Here is a 24,914-nt window from a genome sequence, read left to right as displayed (position 1 = left end):
GTAATTTTGAGTAATTTTTAAACTCCATATGTTCTTGTTGCCAGAAAAAGTTTTTACTATTTAATCTTAAATAGATCAGAGTTTAAATGAAATCCCACTATTAATTTAATTTTTCAGTTTATATTAAACAATTAATTTTAAAATATAATAATGCTACATAACGTAATCAAATATCAATAAAAATTTACACTTCATGTTCAAAACAGTTTGAACAATTAAAGAGTGTTTCTTTTTAAAATATATTTTAAAGATTAATAAGTTATTTTATTTTCTACATGAAGGAGTTAATGACATTTTCTCCTTTTTAGCATATACAGTCCCTTGGCAAATTATAGGACGCACTGTAAGATTCTATGTAAAATCTAAATTATTAGGTGATACTAAACAGCTTTATTGTTCTTACGGCTGCTGAAACCAGTTTGCACTTGTTTACATTCGTGTTTAAATTGGTTAACATTGTAATGCAATTCGTTAAAAATAAATACAAATAGGAAGTATATGAAAAATCTCCTGAATAAAAACCCATTACATGTATGTTTAAATAAAGTCTTGCATATAAATTCGTGCAAAACGTGCAATCATTAAAACACATCAGTGCGTTTTATAAGTTGGTCTAATTATTATAATATACTAATATAATAATTATTCTATATTTATATTATATATATTCGAATTCATCAAATTATCGAATTTATATTATATATCGTCTAATTTAATAATTGATACACGAACGAGCGTAAGCAAGTGCAAACCGGTTTCAGCCGAGTGAAAGCAATAAAGCTGTATATTATCACCTGATAATTAAGATTTTACACAGAATATTACAGTGCATCTAATAATTTGGCCAGGGACTGTAACATAAAATCACATTAAAATATCTAATAGTGAACAGTCTGAGATAGAAGGATTAAAACCAATTATAATTTTTTATACTTTTAGACAAATATCAACATTTTATAATAGTTTGTCATTAAGTTTTCTATTTAATTTTTTAGCATTGCTTAAATGAAATGTTTATAATAGACAGAATTTTTAAGCGTTTAAGACACGATGGTTTTAATCTTTGAGTTTGCTAACTATGTTAAATTCATCTCCTCGAATCGTATTTGTTTACCTTAAAATAATTATTAGATGCTTAAAACTTCACCAAAAAAAATTATTGTTTTTGTATCTATTTTTCGAGACCTCTATTCTACCAAAACTAACGTTACTAATGAGAGAAAAACACGCTTAATTTTATAAAATTGTTATAAATTAACTACATTTTAAGTAAATTGCAAAAAGACTGAAAAAATTTTTAATAAAATAAACTTAGCAGTTTTCATTATTTCTGATAAATTTTTTTATGGTTGAAAAAATATCATGCTGCATCTATTTTCATCTCTTATTAAAATAGCGTTAATTTTCAGGAAGCTATGATTGACAGTAAAAATGCAGCACTATTTACTGCAAAGGTTCGGACGCCTATTACAATTGCTAAGTCTGTATTAACGGCTTGTATTGTGCTCGGAATATTGTGGATTGTGACTGCTGGAATTGGTACAATCTATATCCTTGTAAAGGTATGCCAGTTTTGAATTTTTTTTAAAAAATGCTATCAATATGGGTAATAGATTTTGCAATCTATTTCTTAGAATCTATTTCTGCATCAGATACAAATACTAATTTACTCTTTTTAATTATTCGCAAATAATACTAAATGAAAAAAATATCTATCAATCTGATAAACTATTACCCATTTTATTAGCTAATAATGATTTACTTTATAATTGGAATGACCCGTAATAGTTTCAAATGATTCAGTGAGTTATTAAGATCCATTGAAAATACATAATTAAATAATCAAATTAGTTTTTCTTGAAATTTTTTATTTTAAAATCGGTGAACTTTCAAGACAAGTTTTCTATTACCCTGCTTTAGTTGAAAAAATTTAAATACTTTCTAACATTTTTTTTAATTTCACATCTGATTTAGAAATGAACACCAGTTTTTGACTGGCATTCCATAATAGTTCAGAAACTCAAAATGACGAGGATTTTTAACAGCTTTAACTGCTGCTGAATCCGGAACTAGTCCAGATCTTTTCCACATGCCGTTAGCCTGACATGAATGATCTACAAAACTGAATCTGTGCGAGAATGTTTTTATTCTAAAGCTAGAGACACTGATAAAGTTATTAACTCCTCTATTGGGAATGTTTATTCTTGTCTTGATGATCAAACACCAGCAATTCTCTAAACACTGTCATAGCTAACTAGAGGATAAAAAAGCCAGTCTTAGCCAAAGTGTCACTACCCGTAACTGGAAATTCATTTCATGGTAATTATTTGTCAAACAATCGCTAGTTGACAAGGTTTATTATTTGAAAGTAAGACTGATAAGATATTGTTGTAATAGTCCTCTGTAAATTAGAGTATTACAGTACAGAACCCGTTATCCGGAAATCAGAAAACCGGAAAACCAAAAAACCGGAACAAAATTCGTTAAATTTTCCCGCCATTTAAAAACAATTTTTTTTCCATATAAGATTTTAGGATTTAAAACCGGAAAAATCAGTTATCCGGAATGGCGATGGTCCCGATCGTTCCGGATAATCGGTTCCCTACTGTACAATGTTTTCTCAATTGCCATAGTTTAAAATGCGTCCTTTCAACCCTGGCCTGAATTCTTAAAGTGTCGAGCGAAGATATAAAAATTGTATAGTTAGTTTTAAGTGGATCTTCTGCTTAAAGTCAGAATTAGTATTAGGCATCGATTTTTTTCTTTTAATTCCGACCCACGGTATGAAATCTATAGCTGTATGTGTTTGACGATTATTTTTCATATGCAGCAGTTCACTGAAGTCCCTAGATAGTAATTATTGTAAACTATTCCTTATCTTATATAATAGTTATTTAACCAAACGAATAAGGGGAGTATAGGTTACGCGAAATGTATAGATTGCGATGGGTACAGATGAGCTGTAAGAGACAAAGCCACCCATTTTGTCGACTTGATTCAGTGTGGATACTGATTATCACTGTCAATGAAGGGAAGGACGGCAGGGTATTTATTTTATTTTTTTATATTACTTCCTCCATTGTCGAATGGATCGGTGTATGGGAACGAAGCATGCATACAGAGACGACCACTAACAGAGTAAAGCTATTCAACGAAGATTCGTCAGCAATATTGCATACAAATAGCAAATCTGGAAGTGGTGACGGGTTTCATCTTTGCGAAAAGGTGTATAATATTCAATAGCAATAATTCATGGGGCCAACATGAGCATTGTGTTTCAATATTGTATGCATTAGCGAGTAGGTGGTCTGCAGACGACCTTATGATCATAAGGGATTATATAGAAGGGATTCCTTATGATCATAATCCTAGTCAACTCAGCCAAAGTACAAGTACATTAAGTTGTCCGGGGATTATATCTAACTCATAAACAGTTTTTTTTTTTGTTAATAAAATGTATTCCATTCTGTGGTAGCATTTGTCGTTCAATTTTGTATGACCTAAATACATAATTGTTTACTTTTATCTTTATTTTTCTAGAATGGTTTTGAATGTAAACTTTAATTTTCTGTTTATATTTTAGGAACAAAAAACTGCGTCAGCTGTCCTCAAAAGTAAATACAAGGTTGTTCCAACAAAAGCAGATGAGAGAATAAAAAGTTAAAGGCTATTCAAACCGTAAGTTTTCTTTTTCTCTCAATATTTTGTTTGTTTTTTTGTTCGAAATTACAACTTTGTTTCATTAATTTTTTTTTAAAAAAATTTGCATTAAATTAACTCTAGGTAAATGATTCAAATAGAACAGTTTTAATTCAAGCTTCTGGTGTTTAGTTCCAAAGATAGAGTAAGAAATCAAAACGTTAAAAAAAGCTTCAAATATTTGCGCCACATTTTTAGCTACACTTCTCATACCCTCAAAGTAAAATATTGAAAACTTAGAAAGAAAACACCTTTATAAAGGAGTTCTTAACACTTTGGTGGGCCATTTACTTCTAGTAAGAATAAATTAAAGAATTTTTGGAGTTTAAATTCATATAAGAATAGTAATTGACATAATAAAGGAAAAACTCATTTAGCTTATAAATTTTTTTTAAAATTTTAATGCCATTTATTTGGGGGTAAATATATTTACAACCTATTAGGAACCTATTGACTTTTATTTCTCTTTATTTATAAAATTTTATAAAATAAATTTTATAAATGCTACAAACTTCAGTAGGAATTATGCATTTTATAGCTTTTATAAGTTTTCTTACATTAAAAAATGGTTGCCAACTTTATTCAAACGCACTTCAAGAAAGCTGAAGTAATTAGCAAATGGATACCTAAATTAAAAGTGGAAGAAAAGTTAACATGGACTAAAAAATTTGGTAAGTATACTTACCACGGCCTTCGAAAGGATTAAGTTGTTTCGTAACCTGGATGTCTATCACAAATAAAATATTATACGAATATGTAAAAAAAAATCTCTTTGATAATGAAGATATTCTTTATAATTTCTAAAATTTCTTTCAGTAATGTAAGCACTCATTTGAAAAATACTTGAATAAACTTGTTTTACCCAATTTTATAACACTAAATTTAAACTATTAATGATAGCAAGAGACGTGTGATATTCTTGGCATCACGCCAAGAACATGTATTTATATTTAAAAAAAAATTATAAAAACTTTTTAAATAAAAGCAAAAGTGAATTGAAGTTTTTCCACTAAATGTACTGGAAAATGTTTACAAAACTAAAACTCATCGGGACATTTTGAGTGGCATATGGCATCTTCCATGCAAAAAAGTCATTAAATGAAAAGTTATTAGTTTTTTTCTGATTTCGCGATAACTCGATTTTGAACTGTGTATAGGGTAAACTAACCAGTGAAGGAACACTTAAGCTTCGCTTGCCTTTTAAAAAATCATATTAATTTCAAAATTCGTCATTTTAGTTAAATGACAGTGTCAACATATTTGTTACTAAATGCAAATTAAGCGAAAAAAATTGTAGAGAACTTACATAATATTGTTTTAAAGTTTTGGAGGTTCAAATAACAAGTAGTAAGAAGACCAAGTGAAGGAACAGCTCTTACCAGGGAAGGAACACAAAACTTCACAGTAAAGGAACACTTAACTTTGGTTATTTTTTAATGCTCTTTATGAATTTTATGCCGTGCAAATATCTAAAAACAAGCCTATTCTTGAAATTATAACCTACAAATACTTGGAAAAAAGTAACTTTTTTTTGTAATCATGAATTGAAAAGTATAGTGTCAACATATTAACACATGCTGTTCAGTCACTGAAAAATCTATGCCCAGTAAAGGAACATGCCTGTTTCTTCACTGGTTAGAAGTTGTTTTTTGTATTTTTAATATACTTTTGATGCAAAACATCACTAAAGGTACAAGAAAATTAAAGCTTATCTTTCATTTTCATTAACTTAAAAAAAAACCAGTAAAGGAATACTTGTTCCTTCACTGGTTTTTCATCGTTTGATGATCCAGTGAATAAACACCTCCTTATCTCAGTACTTTATTATGCTATCATGCTTAAAAAAAATAAAACGTTTTTTCAAAGAAACAAGGTGTTGCAGAGATAATAACAAATTTAAAAAAATTTCCAGAGAAGTCTATGTGACCAGGTAATCCAAAACATTGCTAGATGACTTCCTATTGTTTGGCAGTAATCTATTGTTACCAATCAATCTAAAGAAAAACTTTCAAATTCTGATTTTTAATCAATATATATGAAATGTTCCTTCACTGGGTAGTGTTCCTTCACTGGCTGGTTTACCCTACTATACATTTGATTTTAAATTAAACTTATAGTTTAAATCAATGATACTAATGTTCATTATTCTATTTTCAATGAAACTTGCTGTTTTAATTGTTCATAATCATTATGATTTATTTTTTACAATATATAGATGTTGCAGTATTTTGTTTCTCTTACTTCCTAAATTAAGTTTTATTTTAATAAACTTCATTCATTGTCATTCTCATTTCAGATAAACCTAGTCAAATAGAAGTCCCTTTTCAAAGGCGAAAACCAAATTTATCATTTAGATAATTGCTTCACCAGCAAGTCTTCACTTTACATATGCCATCAAAGTGACCTTAATCATGCTTTCATCTTTATCAACAGGACAATTGCTTTACAGTTTTGTCATTTTTTAAGTGTAATATGACCATAAGGAATTTTAAGGGAAATAATTTTAAGCAGATATCTCACAAACCATTAAAATGAAATCTGTGTCTGTGCATTTCATTTTAAAGCTGTAGTGATTCTTGCTTTCTATAAAACTTTTTTTGTAGTCTTATTTTCTGTGACACCATTGTAATAAGAGTCTTTACTATCTGTATTTGTAACTATTTATCTATGCTCTTAGAATATTTTACCTATCCATTTTTAATAGTTATATTGAAAATTTAGATGTTGAATATTTTGATATCCGTATAAAGTTGTAGAATGTTTTATACGTATTTTTTTAAAGGATGCGTCTCGTAAAACTATATATTTTTCTTATTTACTGTTTTAATTTATTTCTGTAATAATATTTTTAATTTATATGTCAAATTTATTTTTGCATTTTTTTAAAATTACCAAACTAATGTTTTTATAGAACTTTTTATTCAAAGAAAAATCATGTTAATTCAAATCTTTGTAACTCAGATTAGCAACAAGCTGCAAAAAAAATTGAAATAAAAATTTAATTTCTTCAAAAAATTAAAAGGTTTTTGTAAAATATCGTTTTTTTATTTATATCAAAATGCATTTCAAACTATATATATGTAAGCCTTTGTGTTTAACTTATTCCTAATTAAGTATTTTTTTATTATAAATTAATCTTGCTTTAAGTTATTTTAATGAAGAAATCTTTTGAATTGTTAAATTTTTAAGGACTTTAACTAAGCTTGTAGCAGGCTCTATGAAGCTTCTTTAATAGCTCAATATTTTTTCCGAATTATTTCAATAAAAGAAAAAAAAAACATAGTGCCAATCGAGGATAATTATTTTTGTATATTAATATTTTCTAATCTATTTAAAACATGAGCCATAACTTTGTATTGACTACTTGTAAAAGCAGATTTTTGTATGGTTGTTCTTGGAATAAAAATGTTTGTACAATATTAGGTTTCTTGATTTTGTTCACAAAAATGAATCTTTTGATGTACTAAAAAGGGATGATTTTTTAAAATGCTTCGACCTATAATAGAAATCTACAGTACTATGTGAACTAGCCGCACTAAGAAAGATGCTAATTGTGTCTATGTTTTTGATGGTAACACTTTCTGATGAGTATTTTAACCGCATTGAACAACCAACCCAATTCTGAGTTCAGCCAATGTTCAACTTGTAATTTTGAACTCTACTGAACTCCTGCATCAAGCTTTGGGAGAAACTGGCCTTCATGGAATACTTTTTGATGAAGCTAATTCACATTTGTGTTACATGGAGAGGAAACCCTCAAACCTCGCATGGTTAGCCCAACAGTAAGGGGACTCGAACGCATGATCTATCTACCACTGAGGCTGTTCTGCATCTTCTCCGTGGTCAGTGCTAGCCGCGTTCAGAATTCATATCGAACAGCCAACGCTGGGATTAGAACCTGGGTCACCTGATTGGGAGGTGTGTGCTCTATTCCCTGCACCAACACTGCTCTTGTAAGGAGTACATTTTATTTTATAACAGTCATTGAACAGCCGGCGAATTTTTGGTTTACGACTGATAATGTTGAACTCCAAAGCCTTGACATTTTGAACCCGATCCAGATACCACGGGAACTCCTGGGTTCAAGTATAGGAAGAAATTTGCCTTCGTGGAGGACTTTTTGATGGAACTAAGCCGCATTTGCGTTATATGGAGAGGAAGACCAGGAGAACCTCCCACGGTTGGCCTGTCTGCAAGAGAATCGCAACCCATCATCCGTCTACCACTGAGGATATTTCACGTCAGCACTGTGGTCAGTACAAGCAAAAAATATAAAAAAATTCAAATGTTCGCATTTTTGTTAGCGAATTAGAACTTGCATGTTTTGAACAATACAAGTTTTTTCTTCCTACTTTTATGGTCGAATTAGCAATATCTGCAGTTCTTAGGTTTAGAATGAAACATTTTTTAACAATAATTATTGAGTTTAAATACAAATATCTACAAAAGTTTAGAAGATTTTTTAATCTACCAATTTCTGCAGAAATGACATGCATTTTTTTCATCAATATTCTCCCATTTCTCCACCCAAAATAATATAGTCATGAAATTGCAACGATAAAAAAAAGTTTCTTTAATTTATCATATTTCAAAATTAAGCTGAACTATTTGTAAAAAATTAATGAATTTCAAAGCAATCTAATTTGAAAAATTCTAAAATGTTCGTTTTTAAATGTCACCTGTTCTCTTATCACTAAAAACAATAAGTCAAGTTTCTTGAAAAACAAAGGAATAATAACAGTAAAAACATTTCCTTTCCGGTGAGTCATCCTTCAACATTCATTTCGAGTTAAACAATTCTTCAACAATTAATGAATCACGAAATTTCATTTTGTAAAATGATCCGTCTATAATGTTTGTAAACTCAAATTAGTAGACGAAAATAAATAAATAGTAGGATAAAAAGTAGTAATTTAAATTATTGTGATACTATATGATTCAGTGGGTAACATGTGAAAACCAGACTCGTGTGACTAATTGACTCACATATGAAAATAAGTATTGTAAAAACTGTTCTAGCTATTTCTTTTGAAAATTAGTCTATCTGGTCATTAAAATAAGTGCCATATCTAAGATTTCTTATGAAAAAAAGATTTTATTTTTTATGATTTTTTAGTCTATGGGAGTTTTTCGGAAGAATAAAATTAAAAAAAATTCTCACACGTAAAAATTTTCTAACATGAAAAAATTTCCAGCTTTTGAAGACTCAAATATTTTATCAGAAGAAGATTTGAATGGTTTCTTATAATTCCCTCTCACTGTTTAACGAGTTTTAGTTGTTGGATTGTCATAATCAGTTATAATCATGTCCGGAAGATAGTGAAAAAAAACGGAAGAAACTTTACGAAATCGAAGATACCAAAAATTATCAAATATATTTGTTATAAAATTATATTTAACAGATAGTTAAAAAAAAATATTTTGTAAATTTTTTTCCAACTCCTTACCTTTTTTTAATGCTAATTTTTTTCAGAAATTATAAATAGTAATTTTGTTTTTATTAATTTTCTTTTCATTAAAACAAAAGCTGATATAATTCATTTATAAATTTATAAAGGACTAACTTCTCACAATAAAAATTTCATATAAGTAAATCCTAAGAAGAATACTGTAAAGTTACCAAATTGTTACAATGAAAAAAAACTTTGCTATAACATTTAAATTTAAAATTTAAAAATTTTATTTAAAGTGAATACTACTCTGCTTTTGAGCAGACTACTGAATATTCGTTGTTTAACTAATTTTTAAATTTATTTTCAAAGCAATCTGCTCATTTATTTTATTTTTGAAGCATTTCAATTTGAACGCATTTTAAGAATTAATATATGGAGTTTAAACTCTAGAATTGAGTTTTTTATTTTCAATTATTTTAAATGTTGCTACACATATTCATTGCAGAAATATACTACATAGTTTACTAGGCAATCAATAAGCATTATAATTCAGAACAGAAATGGGAAATTAAAAAATACTAATGAATTTTAACAGGAAATTAGTATTTATAAAACGATACCCCTTTTTTCTTTCTAAAAACCGCTTGTAAAAAGATTTAAATTTTATACAGTTATTTGCGTCTGCAAGGATATATAGGCTTACGACATTTAAAAATTATGCTTCTAAGGTATAGATATCTGGAACTACATACTAACGAGCATATTTCATTTTGAAAAATCAGATATGAGAGTGCTAAAAATTTATTTCTAATAACGTTAAATAAATAATTGTGTTTAATGAGAATTGCAAAATTGAGCCATTAAAATAATTTTAAACGGACCCAGTAAACATTTGCAAATAAAAAAACATGATTTAGAATTGGAATGAAAATTAAAATATTTTGACTTCTAAACCGCTCAAAAATGTTGTATTTAGTGGGAAAAAAATGCCTAAAATATTTTTAAAAAAATGCGCAACAGATTTCCGTATCGTGATGGGGAAAACTAACTTTAAAAAAATGTGATCAAAATGAAATAACATTGACTAGCATTCAAAAACAAACGCGCAATAAGTATTCGAAAACGAAAGAACTTTTAAACAGAAATTAAAGATAAATAGAAAACGAACAATGAAAATGAATTCAAATCATATCAATTTTCTTTAATCATCAAGCTTAAAACACTAACTTAATTGAATTAACCTTAAATCACAAATTTCTAACTTATTCGCTATTATAAGAGGCTATATGCAAGAAAACGAAATAAGTAAGACTCACCCCTTTTATTTCCTCTCTTTTTGTTGTCTCCTCCTTTGTCTCCTTTTGGAACTTATGAAGTTGAGAAATCATTTTTTGTTTTTGAAATAACCACGGCGAATTCGCAAATTTCTTAAAATCACAGGCTTAGAATACAATGTCTATTAACAAAACTATAAAAGGATCAAATTTTTTTTCGAGTTTGCATTCAACATTCAACAAAATTGATCACTTATTTTGAAATATTCAATTTTTGGTGATATAATCGCTGTCAGGATTATCATATGGGTTCCTCGAATATCGATTTAAACGAACGATGTCAAAATCAACAACCATTTTTACAGATCTGGCTTAATATCCGTATTCTCGTTCTTTTTTACCAAATAATACATTACAACTTAGTAACTGAACATAATCAAAAATTAGCAGCAAACATATAACTTTTAATGTAAGTAGAACAAAGCGTTTATAAAACAAAAGCTTTTATAATCGTTTTCATCGTTTTTAACACAATTTAATGAATTTTAATCTTTTAACACATATTTCACAGACGATTATACGTACAATTTTAAGGGCATCAAAGCATCAACTTTCTGAATTTTAGCCAATCCTTGGGGGGGAGGAGTTAAAAAAAAAAGAGGCAGAGAGAGAAAACAATTAAAAAAAAGGAGAGCAGCTATGGTTCACGTTTGATTTAAAATCGTTTGCTTTTTGTTAACTAATACTTAGATGTTCATGCTTTTGAAAATTATTGCAAATTATAATTTGCAGTAATTTATTTTTGCAAACTGCATCTAATTATTTTTTTGCAAATTATTATTTGCATTTTAAGTTACGAATTATTTTAAAAATGTAAAAGTGTCTGAACAGAATATGTACTTAGATGCAAAGCTCTTCATATTCTATTGAATATTTTTCTTCATTTTTCCTGAAAATAAATCTTTGTAGAGCAAACATGATCAATATTAGTTCAAATGAATAAAGCATAGAATAAATAAGTAGAATAAACCATAAACCATTTTATTTAAAATCAAAAGATTACAACAATGTTTTTGTTCGTTTTGATGTTTTTGTTGTTTATGATTTTGTTCGTAAAAAAACTTTATTTTTTCACCTCTGCAACAATATTTTTGAATAAAATAAATCTTATCAAGACTGTTTGTGGCTATAACAGTTATGCAGGAATTGAAATTTTTATCGTGTATCTTAAGGAAAATGCAAGTGTATACATCTATTTTAAAAACAGAAGGAAAAGACATTTAAATTCTTTTTTTAAAAAGATAATATTAAAATAGATTTATTTAAATAATGTTCGGTAATTTAGACAAGGGTTAAATTTAAATTTTTTTTTTAATAAAATCTTTTTTTAGTAAAACCTTTTTTTTTCTGATGCTGTGGACGTTATTTTATTTTTAACAAACACGTTTACGGAAACTTCAAATTTTTTTTTATCATATTGAGAGGCCTTGGGAGCCATTGATTAGATTAAAAAGATACTTCTGAATGTAATTGTTGTGACTATTCGTGACTCTATTGTGATTCACATATTTAATTTTAAGAATTTGCGAAAATCTGCTGGCAAGACTTTCAAGTAACTGGACTAACCTTAGTGATAAAAGTCGCAAAAAATAGCCGCGTAACTTTAGAAAGACGAGTCATGTGACTTTCAAGGGATCAAAGTGGCAAAAAAGCTTCTCAGTAAAGTATATTTATGACTACTATGTGACAAAAAGTCTCTATAAATATGTATGTAATCTTTTATGTGATGTCACAAGACAGAATAACATCCAAGTCACAGTATGACCTCCTTGGGACAATTCAAAACGGTCACACCTGTGACGGCTGTGACCTCTTCTGACTTTTTTATGACATCTCAGGGACAATCTGTGTTATCTGGGATAACATGCACCTTACACTAATCATTTGTGAGCTCATGATAATAAAAAATCAGTGCGAAACCATTATTAATTAAAATTTTATTTCCACAGTTATAAAGACGCAAGGCACATTCACTTTTCATAGAAAATACAAACATAAAAGTTCATAAATAAAGGAACAAATAATAGTATAAATGCATCTTTTGATATTTGTTTTGGTAAGCAAAAATAAATACTACAAGTTTATACAGTTTATTCTAATATGTTCTATCTTAAAATACTGAAATGTAATTTCAGCAAATCATTTTGCAATAGCCCGACCCGTAGCATTGAATAAAATTTTGTATTTATACAATCAGCTTATATATATTTACAATAGGAATCTGCTTCATCAAAAATTATATTTTGATTCAAAGTTCCTCTAGATATACAAATTCAGATTAACTTCTAATAGCACTTATATATTGTTATAACTAAAACTTATGGCGTATATGTGAAATTAATGCAGTTCAATTCAGAATAAAATTGAGACAGTTAATGATACTCATTGCTAATTGATTGATTCTAATGTAGGGTTATTCGGAAAATTCGCGCCAATTTCGAAAGAAAAATGAAACGTAGTACGTTTGAATTTTGGTATAAATTTATTCAATTTTATGAGTGCATTTTGTTCTTACAGAAAAGCTGCTCTTTCAAAAATGTTCAGGCTTTTCAGCAAAAAAAGCATCTTGTTGTAAATTTTATCCTGGCAAAAGAGTTGAATGTTTTCAGTTCAAATATTTTAAAGATCTAAATCACTGGAAACCTGAGAGCCTTGTGTGTATGGTGGGTAGGGTAAAATATCCTAATAGTGCTCTGTTAACAATTGCTGAGTTGTCAAAGATCCTTCTAATTTACAATTTCTTGATAATTTGCTGTCAATAATTGGTCTAACAGGAAGGATTATTTTTCCGAATTGAATATGTACTCATATCGTTTGTAAACAAAATATATCATTCCGATGTATTTTCAAGAAACCAAAAAAAATAATCAGAACGAATGGTCTGAATAACCCAATAATATCTTCAAAACTTTTAATGAAATGATGAAAATTAAAGGCTATTTTTTACAACAATTTTACTTAACATTTTGCAATTAAATATTCATTTTTAGCTTTAAACTGTATGACTTGTAAGTTTGTAGCTACAGTTTATAGCTAAAATGAAATACCTCGTAAAATATTTAAGATAAATAAATGCTACTAAAAATTACAATATACCGAAACATGTATAGAAAATACTGCGAACAGGAGCATTTCATTTCACAAGTACAAAGAGTTTACACTAGTTTGATTTTATTTATTTTTTTAAAAAAATTAAAAAAGCTATTTACGTTAACTGAAACTTAAAAATAATATTGGTTATTCATCTAAGTCTAAATACTCATGCATAACATAAATTTGAGCAAAATCATAATGTAATTTACTATACGCAATGAATTACAATACTTTCAATAATGTAATAAAAACCCGATGTTCCATTGCGTACAAGTACAAACACAAACACTTAAGTAGTTATTACATTTACAGAAAACATTTAAGCATTTATTTAATGCATCATTACATAATATATAACAAAATTTCTTTAAAAAAAAGAATAACAACATTATCATGGAATGTAGGAAAATTACATCATTTAAAACAAACGAACTTTGACTAACAGTCCACCACAGAAAGGAAGAAAAAATCCACAATACAATACAACGAGATTTCGAAGAAAACATTTTTTAAGCAGACTAACAGAAAAAATATTTTGACAAATAGATGGATGATAAATCTTCCTACACATTTAATAGTAACGAAATCAACTCATTATCACAAAAATAGTAATAATGATATCAAATGAATGAGTTAAAAACGTGAATCACAGACATTTATTCAAAATAACACTTAACACAAAAATATACTGCCTGCCTTCATAAAAGCACCGTTGAAGTTTACCTGCTTCGTCTCCAATATATGCAACACAGGGACGTCATTTCACTACATTAAGGTTGAAGCAAATTTAAACAGTTCCAACACGCTCCAAGCATTTTATTCTTTGCTTAGCAGTTATGAAGGAAAACTTAAAATTAAAAACGATTAGATAATATTATAATTATGAACAAAATGACTCGGAAATATGATATCTTAACGAATAAAACAACTCATTTAATTAGAAATAAGACATTTCAATGCATTAATTAATGAGATTATAATGCTACAATAGTTTTGTTTAAAGTTAAATCAAATTGTTATTGACTGATTCTGAAGCTTCCCTATTTGCAATTAACTCGAAGCTTCGTCGAACTATTATTTATGAATCTTGGTCGAATAATGTTATATTTTAGGTTTATTTAGTCTAAAATGTTCTTCTCTTACGAGTGACTATTTTCATTTATACTTTTTCTCAATAGAGTAGAATAATGGGAAAGAATATGTAAAAAAGGCAAGCTTTAAGCAATCATTATTTATAAGAAGTTTTTTTATGCATATAAATAATCTACGAACCCACAATATGTGAATATATTCGAACGTATTTTACGTACCCATCACTTAGTTGCAACTGCGTACAATTGGCAATATTACGAAGAGAAAAAAAGGATTTAAATAACTTGTTTTGACTCAAAAGTTCTAATGCTAGAAACTTGAGAATATCGTAAAGTAGGAAAAAAAAATATTAGTACAGAAAAGTATTGTTTCTTTTTATTAAAATATAACTACAACTACGTATTCCGTTGAAAAACGCGATTTCAAGAAAATCATGCTTATGGAAAGAATTTCTGCAGGCTTCAACGAGGATTTTTTTTTTGTTTAATTTTACGGAGAAAAAATGTAGAATAATTTATTGTTTTTCGCGCATTTAATTTGTATAACTACTAAATAATAATGGACACAATAATATTTTCAACAAAAGCTGATATAATACAATAATTATAGATTTATTAGCGACATCGTTAAATTTGCTACTTCAATTTATAGATGATTCCCATCAGCTGCGTTTATTTGAAGATGGCACGCTTTAAAATCTCTCCATCTGTTCTTTTTTGTTCAGAATACTACTTGCTGTGGTCCTTTTCATAGAATAGTTATACTTTTTAGAACAGGGGTTTCCAACTTACATGAGACCGGGGGCCATAATTAAAAACACCAGTCAAATGGCGGGCCGCAACTTCGTCAGAATTTTATATCGGACTCTTTTATGTTTGAAAAAAATATAAATATTACTGTCAGATTTTTATCAAGTTGTACAAAACAAAAGTATTGAATTACAAATAATAATAAATATTTTCTTGAATAAACATTTTTTGGATGCAAAACCAGAGAAAAAATTTTTTTGCATCGTTGGTATGATAAATTTCACAGAAGGAAATAACAACGAAGAAATTAGTTGTTTTTAGCAAAAGAAAAGTATTTTAAACCCATATAGATTTCTTACAAAAATTGTCCGGGAAAAAAAACTAATATATTTTAGTTCGTCAAATTTAGCTCCACGAAAAAAGGCTTCGAGGGCCGTATGCGGCCCTCGGACCGCCAGTTGGTAACCACTGTTATAGAAAATCATCTATGAATTGACTCAGCAAATTTAAAGGTGATGTCATCAGTTATTATCAAAATACCTAAACTTTATATACAATTTTAACACAACTTATTTTTCTTTAGTCGCTGATATATTCGTATCTTTCTATTTCCCAATATCTATTAAAATATAATATAAATCGAATGTTTTTTATTATTATAGTTCAAGAAAATGTCAGTTAAATGATAATATATTAAAAAGGGGGGTATAAAGTTAATGAGTGCGGATATTTCAAAATGGCTGGAATATTGTTAAATAAAAAAATATATATTAAATAGTTTTTATCATAAAAAGTCGATATCAATTTTTAATATAAGTGTGGGTTTGAGCTTGTGTAACTATATAAAAGTGATTGTCTTTTGGTGGTGTCCTAGTCAGCAGCATATTTAAACTTACAAATACTGTCGTTTTGAGGTTCCAGTGGACTAGACATCAAAATTCCGGCTTTAATGGGACAGGTATAATTTTTGAGTAAAATTGATGAGCTTCTCGTTGTGAGAATGAGGATGAATAATTCTTTGATGGTTAAATTATAAGATGAAAGATGATTGTTACTCATCAAAATGCTCGAGAGTTAGTCCATTCTAATATCTTTGGTGGCCAGGAAAATGAATGCCAATAGCTACAGAGTACCTTGAAAATAGATAAAAATAGCTATTTAAAAACTATGTACATTCAGTTTATAAAAAAGTTCAATCAGTAGAAGTTTTAAAAATTATGCAGGGGAATTTTTAAACTAATAAATGATTTTAAAAGAAATTCAAATGCACTCGATGATTATTTAAACTTGTGAGTCCACGTTTTTACAATAGAATCAAATACAATAAAATATTCATCCAATATGTGACGCTTCATAAACCTACCTAATCTAAGGTTTTATGAGCATTTTAGAGGTAGAACAAAATGATGAGTGGAAAAGCACTTTTCAGGGGATTTTGCCAAGTGGAATATCTTCTGGGTGGTTTACTTTGATCTAACCAAGGAGGAGTAAAAAAGAAACACCAGTCCACCTTTAAAAACGTATCTAAAATTTAAAACGAGCTTGCCTTCTCTTACTGATGCTGCTCTCAAGTGACAGAGATAAAAATTAAAGTTTCTCATTATTCCTTCCAAGAATAAACTGTACGAATCTTGCTTTTCCCGCTATTCATGATTCATGAGTCATTAAAATAGTTTTAAGATTTTTTCATGGAAAAAAAGAGTCAACTTTATAAAGAAGAAAATTTTATAGTATAGTAAATCGATATCTTTGATTACAACGAGTTAAAAACTTTATGGAACTGTTAATTATAGTTTTGTGCTGCTATCTAGTGCTTTTCATAGAAAGTAAATGTTCATTACAAGAAAAAAAGTACTTATTTTGGTATTTTTAAAACATTTTCAATTTTGAAAATACGCATCTAAGAGTATTCAGCTCAAATATTATTTACTTATATTTCAAATAAAAAAAAAATTTGAATAGTGCGAGTCTTCAATTGCTATGATAAGAATGGGAAAATGTTGCAAAAACTGTCGGGGCGCTAGTAGTAGGAGAAGCCCCAAATGTGTAGCAATGACACATCGCTTTCTTTTTCGCTAATTTGGCTAGAGGGATTTATCTTCTTTAATATGTCTCTGGATCCAACGTATCTTGCCTTGATTTTCCTCTATGCATTTTATCTTTAACTTCAATAAAATGTACATGCGTATAATGCATATTTTGTTAAATTAGAAAAATTATTTAAAGCGATAATTCTCACAAGAAAACGTTCCTAAAGTCCATTTGTAAAAAATCTCCAATATGTTAGCTACCCCACTTAACTGTATAGTTCATTTGGGAATCAATAGATGGCACCACTAAAATATCAAAATATTTTGAATTTGTTAATAAGTAATAGAATTAAATTATTAGCTATTTTTGATTCAGTGAAGAGTTACAGCCATGTCTATTTTAGTCGCTTTAATAACCGACAATACGCAATTAGTTTCATTAGCTTACTTCTCAATTTACAATTAATAAGTATAAAATTCAATAGAAATTCTGGAACTTTAGTGGTGCCATCTATCGATGTGTAAAATAACTACATAGTTAAAAAAGATGTATAGCATATTCGAAGAATGCCGAAAATTTATTAATCTTCCTTAATTGAAAGATTCGTTTTTAAATTTAATTATGAGAAGGACAAAATAAGGCTTGATATTGGGTTTAGAATTGCTTAAATTGTATGACTGAAATTTCATAGCTAAGTAGTATGGTATGGAGCATTAAATAGCATGGTATGAATATTATAAACAAGTGATGGCGAGAATAATTTGAGACATTCAAATATTTAAACTATTCATAAGCACTAATGAGTAACTGTTAAAGAGTAAAATATGATGTATTAAGAATTTTTTAATGTCTTTAAATATATTTTAAAACAATCATTGAACGTATCTACAAAACCTATCTATATAGAACCTATCTATCGTACTTTATCTACAAAATGAATAAAAGTAATTTATTCTTTTGCGTATTCTTTTATTTATGATTTCTAAGTGTTCTTTTTTTTTTCTTCTTTTTTTTGTTTTTTTTTGTTTACAGAAAAGTTTTTTTGTTTATTTATAAGAAGTATATTGAACGTTAAGAAGAATATTTATACTATGCTCAAAATTAAAAAAAAAAAAAAACTAATAAGCTAAACCTAAAGTGAATTTAGAGAATTTTTATAACCTTTCATAATTTAATTTACGGACCAAATATATGGAATAAATTAATATGTAACTATACATACAGTAGAGAGGATGAAATTTTTTTTTTTTTTTTTTTTGCCTTGACTGTATTTCTTCAAAGAAAGAATTAAGTTTTGCATTATAAATACTAGTTGTGACAAGAGTACTATGCAATTAATATATATTATAAAAATTAATATCTACTATAAAAATTTGTATATATTATACGCATATTAAAGTTTTATAAATGGTAGAATATTTATGAAACATTATAAGGAATAATCACAATATATATATATATTTATATATATATATATATATGCAATCATTTTTAAAAACTTTTTTTTATCCTACTTTTATGATTTTTTTACTTTCGTCTTCTTAATTTTTTTTTCTGTGTTGTTCTTTTCTTTATATAATTATTTTGAATTAAGATTTCTATACACTTGTAGTTCACGCTCAGTTATATTCTCTTTTCTTTCAATCTTAATAATTTTTTATTATATAACATTTGTTAGGTAATAATTGGTAATTACACTACATTTATTGTATATTGTTATTATATGATTATTAGATGTTTAAGGATATGTTGTTAGATTATTATCTATATAACTTTTAATATATAGTATTGGGTAATCAGAAAGTTTGTGCCGTTTTTGTAAGATAATGTATGCATCGGCATGAACTTCTCGAACAATTCAATATTATAAAGAAATTTTGGGTGATTTTGTTTTTCAATTGATTTTTGTTTAAAGAAAAAGCACGTTTCTTTTTTCGTAAAAATCGGCGTTTCAAACAAATATTATAGTTTGTCTAAAGTAAGAACTCCCCTAGCAATTAGTCTGGACCCGTGGCGGTGACTATGGTAACGAGTTATAACTACTTCAAGTAGGGGTGTAGAGTCATTGTTTATGACAGGTTTTGGTTCAAGTCGCCTAGAGAAATTCTCCGGTCTATTGTGTTAGCCCAAGAGTGAAAAGAAGCTTACCTCCTTGAATTGTGCTATTCTTGCTTAAATAGCAGCAGACAGCCTCAGACTTTGTGGAGGGAGGAGTTCTTACCGTAGAGAAACTATAACTGTGTTTTATCACTGAGAAAAAATTAATTTTTATTTCTTAGTGATAAGGAACAGAATTTTTATTAAGTTCCACAAGATTTTAATTTTTTCCACTGATTAATAAATATAATATGTGATAAATTATTTTAAACTTACTTTATAAATAAGTTTTCTCACTGACATTAGCTTCTTTAACTTCTTCTTCAGGTGGTGGCCATAATGCAACACTTGTATAGACAGAATTTAACGTCTTCAAGAATACTGAATGCTTCAAAGTTTCAGGTTTAACCTGGAACAAATAATTATATTACAATTTATGTCTGTTTCATATAAATTGTTTAGGTTTTGCAAATTCATCAGTATGTTAGAAAAAATTTGTGAATTGTAATACATACATATTATATATCTTATGGTAAAAATTCGGAATAAATAAATGAAAATAAAATCATTATCGACTTAAATGAAAATACGTTACATTATTTATAAATGATTGTAACTTATCTGAAAAAGAGAAAAAAATTTTTTTGTAAAACTTTCTTTCAGAAAAAGTAAATTTTCTTCTTTTTTATGACAACAGCATATGTGAAATTTATTGAACATAGATGGGTCTCTTTATAATTCATTTTATATTCACTCTTCGATTAAATAAGATAGAACTGAAATGGTTTTCCTATGGGTATTCACTATAGTATAGGTTATACCATAGTGAATATGCATAAGAAAACTGCCTATAGCTGTAACCTATACCCATAGGATATTTCTATGGGTATAGGTTACAGCTCAGTTTCAAAAATGCCTAAAAATTACTTTGTATGTATAAATAGTATAAAGAAAAATATTTTCTTGGTACAAAAATATCTCCGTCCCATTTAAATAATAGAGCTTATAATTTTTAAAAGATTTTTTATGGCTTGTCCACTCAGTAGGTTTTTGTTCCATGAATTTTACCACAGTAATAAAATTCATTCATCGGTAGTGCTTTCAAAAATCATTGCCAAAATGAAAGTTCGAAGTAATATAGGGTAAGAGTAGCGACCGCCATTAGCCAGAGGACGATTTAATATATCAAATGGCGATTAAAAAGTTGACTGTCATTCGCCATTACCTTATCTATTATTTGTAACAACTGAAGTAATCGTTACAAGTTTTTTGCTTGATTTTCTGATATAACTTTATAAGTTTTTAAGATATTCGAGTAAAGCTTTTATCATTATTTCACTCTGTCATTTATTCTGTCATGTATTTCTCAAAAGCAAAAAATAAAAAACACAAAAAATAAAGAAATAAAAAAACATTGAAAACAACAAAGGAGAGTAGGTTTCTATGGCTCCTATGGCTAATGAAACTTGTGTTTTTATTTTAAAAAGGAAATCCGTGAAAGGTAATTGGAAATTAGTGCCAAGGGAGTGAAGCGCCTGTATGTGAAATAGGCAAAATTAGAATATTTTGCTACTGGTCAGTGGTCCGTTCTAAGATTTACTTCTCCCAGTGGCCAATTTTTCAGAAAAAGTACCACCGTTTTCAAAATTTTAAAATTTCAAGTAATTAAAAAAACTTGATATTATTAGTGTTAGGCATTTTTTTTAAGCATCTCGGAAAACATATCAAATACTACAAAAAATATTCATTTTTAAAATGAAGAACAATTTTTAGAAACAAATGTTAAATAAAATAATTCTTTAATTATTACATAATATTCATAATAATTCCATATTTAATTTAAATAAATAATATTACAATATCATATGAAGTGTATTTAAAGAAATGGTGATAATCAGATTTAATCATCATTATTTAGTCCTCCTGTGGCTCCCAAGTATTATGGTACAAATTATTGTGAGCAAAAAGGGCAAGAACTAGAAATCGTAATATTTCACTCACTTTTGTTTTGATGCAAAACGTGAATACAAAGGCAGCTAAAATCCACGTTCCTCCGAAAGCTATAGCTATAATGGATGCTACTCTGAACATTAAAATAGGAGTTTGAACTCGTGTTTTAAAATAATTTGCAAAGTAAACATCAAGTTGAGCTTCCTGTAAAGTAAAAAATTGTTTTTATTAATACTATATTAAAAGAAAAATAGAAAATAATTCGAAGATAATTGATATTAATTAAAAAGATTTATAATTAATTAATAATCGTAATATATAATGATTAATTATAATTTTAAATACTATAAATATAATATTACATAAAATATTAATATGTAATTTTAACTGCAATTAATAATTAATTATAATTTTAGTAAATATAACACTACATACAATATTAATAAGTAATTTTCTAAAAATAATTTGTAATTAATTATAATATTTTATTAATTAATTATATTGAATTTATTAATAATAGAAAATGACAAATTATTTACTTCACTCATCCATAGAACAGGAACTATATTTTCCTTGACATTTTGCAAGGTTCTGAAAAATATAAACAAACTTATTACACAATTTATTATATTTTACCAATACGCAATTTATTACATATCTTCAAAATTATAAAAAAAATTCCAGAACTAAGATAAATTATTTTTTGGTAGGAAAAAGAAGCATTCCCATTGTTAATTTAATTTTAAAAAATTTATTTTTAAGTATTTTAATCATTATCTGAAATAATATTTTTTATTGTTATTTTTGACATGATTGAACGATTAAAATAACAGTTGGAAAAAACATTATGTTCTTACTTATAATCAGGTAGCCTACGAACTACTCCATTGAGTTGTACTCTGAATGCTGCATTGAGCACAAAGCCTGTTATCTGCAAAATAAAATTACTTTGAATACTTAAAAATTAAACTTGGACTTCTACTTTAAATTTTACAAACAAATTAAAAAATCTTAACAACAGTGACACAAAAACCTTTTATCACGCCAAAAAAAAGTACGAAAAAACTGAAGTATATTATTAAAAGTATATTTTAGCACATCATTACATATCAAAATTATATTTTTAGATACCATTTAATATTTTAGAGCAATAGAATTTTAACTTATATTTCATTTTAGTACTGAACTCCATATTTGAACTATATTTTTAATTAAAACTATATATTTGAGAGCAATATTTACAGTGACATTTCATTGCTGCGAAATATTCGAACAATTAACCTCTCAGAATCAATTAGTCATTTTTTGGTATGATTTACATAAAAAATTTTGATAATATTAAAATAAAGTTACATTTACGGAAATATTTGAAGTTTGTATTACATATTTTAAAGTCTATTATTATATTCAGAGTAATTGAAATTAGGAAAAGCGTGTATAAATTCTTATTAAATGCTCGATTTAAATATTACTTAAAACATAAGTTTATATAATGGTTATTAATAATAATATAGCTGTTTGCATCTTTTTCTAGGATTAAAAATTATCAAATTAATCAATATATCTAAAAGCAAGAAGAAAAAAAAAGAAGTCTTAACAAGTCCAAAGCTTTTCTAAAAGGCGTAAATCTTTGATACACATGCATATATTCACTCAAAGAGCAAACAAAAATCGTTTATACGAAATTTCTAGTCCTCCTTTTAAAAAATTTATTTTTTGATTAAGAAAAAATAGAAACAAATTTAAAAATACTTTTAAGGATTGCAAGTGAGATGCTAATAGAGAAATCTCAACTTTTAAAATTCACCAATAAATTTATCGAATGTTGGAAACTTTGTATGCAATATTATACAAAAGAGAAACGAAAGAACTTAATATTTCAAATTTTAATTTAAAAAAAATTTTAATTAATAAAATCTTTGTAACTAGTATATATTTTCTTTTATTATTTTAAGTGGAAGATAAAAAAATAAATATATATTTTAAGGAAAGGTTTTAATTTTTTTTGAGCAAAGCAATTTTAAAATTCATAAAAATTCTTTAACAATCACACTACTTGAAACTAGATGGCAGCACCACAGCATCAAACGCATTGCAAATTTAATAACAATGTTTCCTTTAAGACTACTACTACTACTAGGCATTAAATACGTAGTGTATAAAGATATATATTAGCTAGTATTTATAAAATATGTAATTTATGTATTATTGTTCCATAATAAGCTTTTGTTAATTTCTATATTAATAAAACAATAGCTGCTAATTTTATATTACTATTTACTCCACTAGATGGCAGCATTAAAAGCCATAAAGCACTGTTCCAGTTTTTACGAAAAAAGAATTAAAGCAGGTATTGAATTTGGTAAATGAGCAAATAAAAAATAAAAAATTGGTAGTTTTTTTTTTTAATTTTTAAAAAAAATTAATTCCTAATTTCAAAATTTAATATGCTACTTGGATGGGGTGTAGGAGGAAAAGTGGGTGAAATGTAAAACAAATCAATCAGATATGCTGTGGATAAAACAAGAAACAATGCTCAAACAATTTAGTTAACCATATCAATAAATTTTAAAATTATATTAAACTCTTATGTAAGTAAAATTTTGAAATAAATTTAGATTACAGAGATTTATAAATATTCAGTAAAGATGGACGATAATTCATATGCCGTAAAATATAAATTTTTTCAGATATCGGGATAACGATCTTTTAAAATGTGTATCCACGATGTATCGTGAATATTATATTAAATATACGATGCACAATATATAATAAATATCGAGCATACGATAATTACGGAGAATGAAAATATTATAAATGAAATGAAAATATCAAAATAATAAATATCGAATAGGATTATGTCGCAATTTTTACCGGTAACGATAGCTATCCCATGAAATATAATAATATCTCTATCAATATTGGCTACAATAATAAAGCAAATATTATAAATATTTATAATCATCAGATACAATATTCTCGTGGATGTTGATCAATTTTACTAGTGTGGCGAAAATATTGTCTTGACCACAATAATATTCGTTTTAATTGACTACCAATTTTTATTTTTATTTTTCTGTCCTTGACTAAAGAAATCATTGGATTGCAAAAAAGAAAAACCATGTAGGAAGCTGGCTGTGTTACTGAACTTTAAAAACCAGACATTTAAACCATAAAGGCTATATTCCGAAGGCTCTGTTGCTTTATGATTTTTTATTTATATTTTTTTTCTTCTTGCGAATAATGTGATATTTTCATAACGGCTACTCAATGCTTACTCAGAAAACAGCGCAAAACGTCCATATGGTGAAATGCCTCAGATTAGTGAGTCGGTGAATAAGGACTAAGTCGTTAAAAAAGGAAACTGGATAAGGCTGATCCGCAATAATTAAGGCTCTTATTGCGGATCAGACGGCGAAGACTACTTGGGACGGATTGCAACTTGTTTTGTGTGTGTGTATATATTATTACATAAA

The 24,914-nt window shown here is 27.3% G+C and overlaps 2 protein-coding genes across 3 annotated transcripts in view; one reads left to right on the top strand and one right to left on the bottom strand.

Moving 5' to 3' along the window:
• LOC107443635 (lysosome membrane protein 2) overlaps window positions 1-7,118 on the top strand; it is a 123,096-nt gene extending 115,978 nt beyond the window's left edge. For both annotated transcript variants that reach the window (XM_016057571.4, XM_016057572.4), the window contains exons 12-14: window positions 1,410-1,562; window positions 3,584-3,678; window positions 5,996-7,118. In XM_016057571.4, the coding sequence (XP_015913057.2) occupies window positions 1,410-1,562; window positions 3,584-3,664 (234 nt within the window). In that variant the 3' untranslated portion in view covers window positions 3,665-3,678; window positions 5,996-7,118. The remainder of the gene's footprint in view (window positions 1-1,409; window positions 1,563-3,583; window positions 3,679-5,995) is intronic.
• Window positions 7,119-12,348: 5,230 nt separating this feature from the next.
• The window catches only part of LOC107443634 (platelet glycoprotein 4), an 80,406-nt gene continuing 67,840 nt past the window's right edge, over window positions 12,349-24,914 (bottom strand). The window contains exons 10-14 of the mRNA XM_016057570.3: window positions 22,296-22,369; window positions 21,978-22,029; window positions 21,490-21,642; window positions 19,765-19,897; window positions 12,349-16,493 (exon numbers count right to left, since the gene is read on the bottom strand). Coding sequence (XP_015913056.1) covers window positions 19,766-19,897; window positions 21,490-21,642; window positions 21,978-22,029; window positions 22,296-22,369 — 411 coding nt within the window. The 3' untranslated portion in view covers window positions 12,349-16,493; window position 19,765. The remainder of the gene's footprint in view (window positions 16,494-19,764; window positions 19,898-21,489; window positions 21,643-21,977; window positions 22,030-22,295; window positions 22,370-24,914) is intronic.

This window comes from Parasteatoda tepidariorum, chromosome X2 (assembly GCF_043381705.1).
Source record: "Parasteatoda tepidariorum isolate YZ-2023 chromosome X2, CAS_Ptep_4.0, whole genome shotgun sequence".
Taxonomy (NCBI): Eukaryota; Metazoa; Arthropoda; class Arachnida; order Araneae; family Theridiidae; genus Parasteatoda; species Parasteatoda tepidariorum.
The sequence above is the reverse complement of the archived record's forward strand: the minus strand, read 5'-3'. Positions and strand labels throughout refer to the sequence as shown.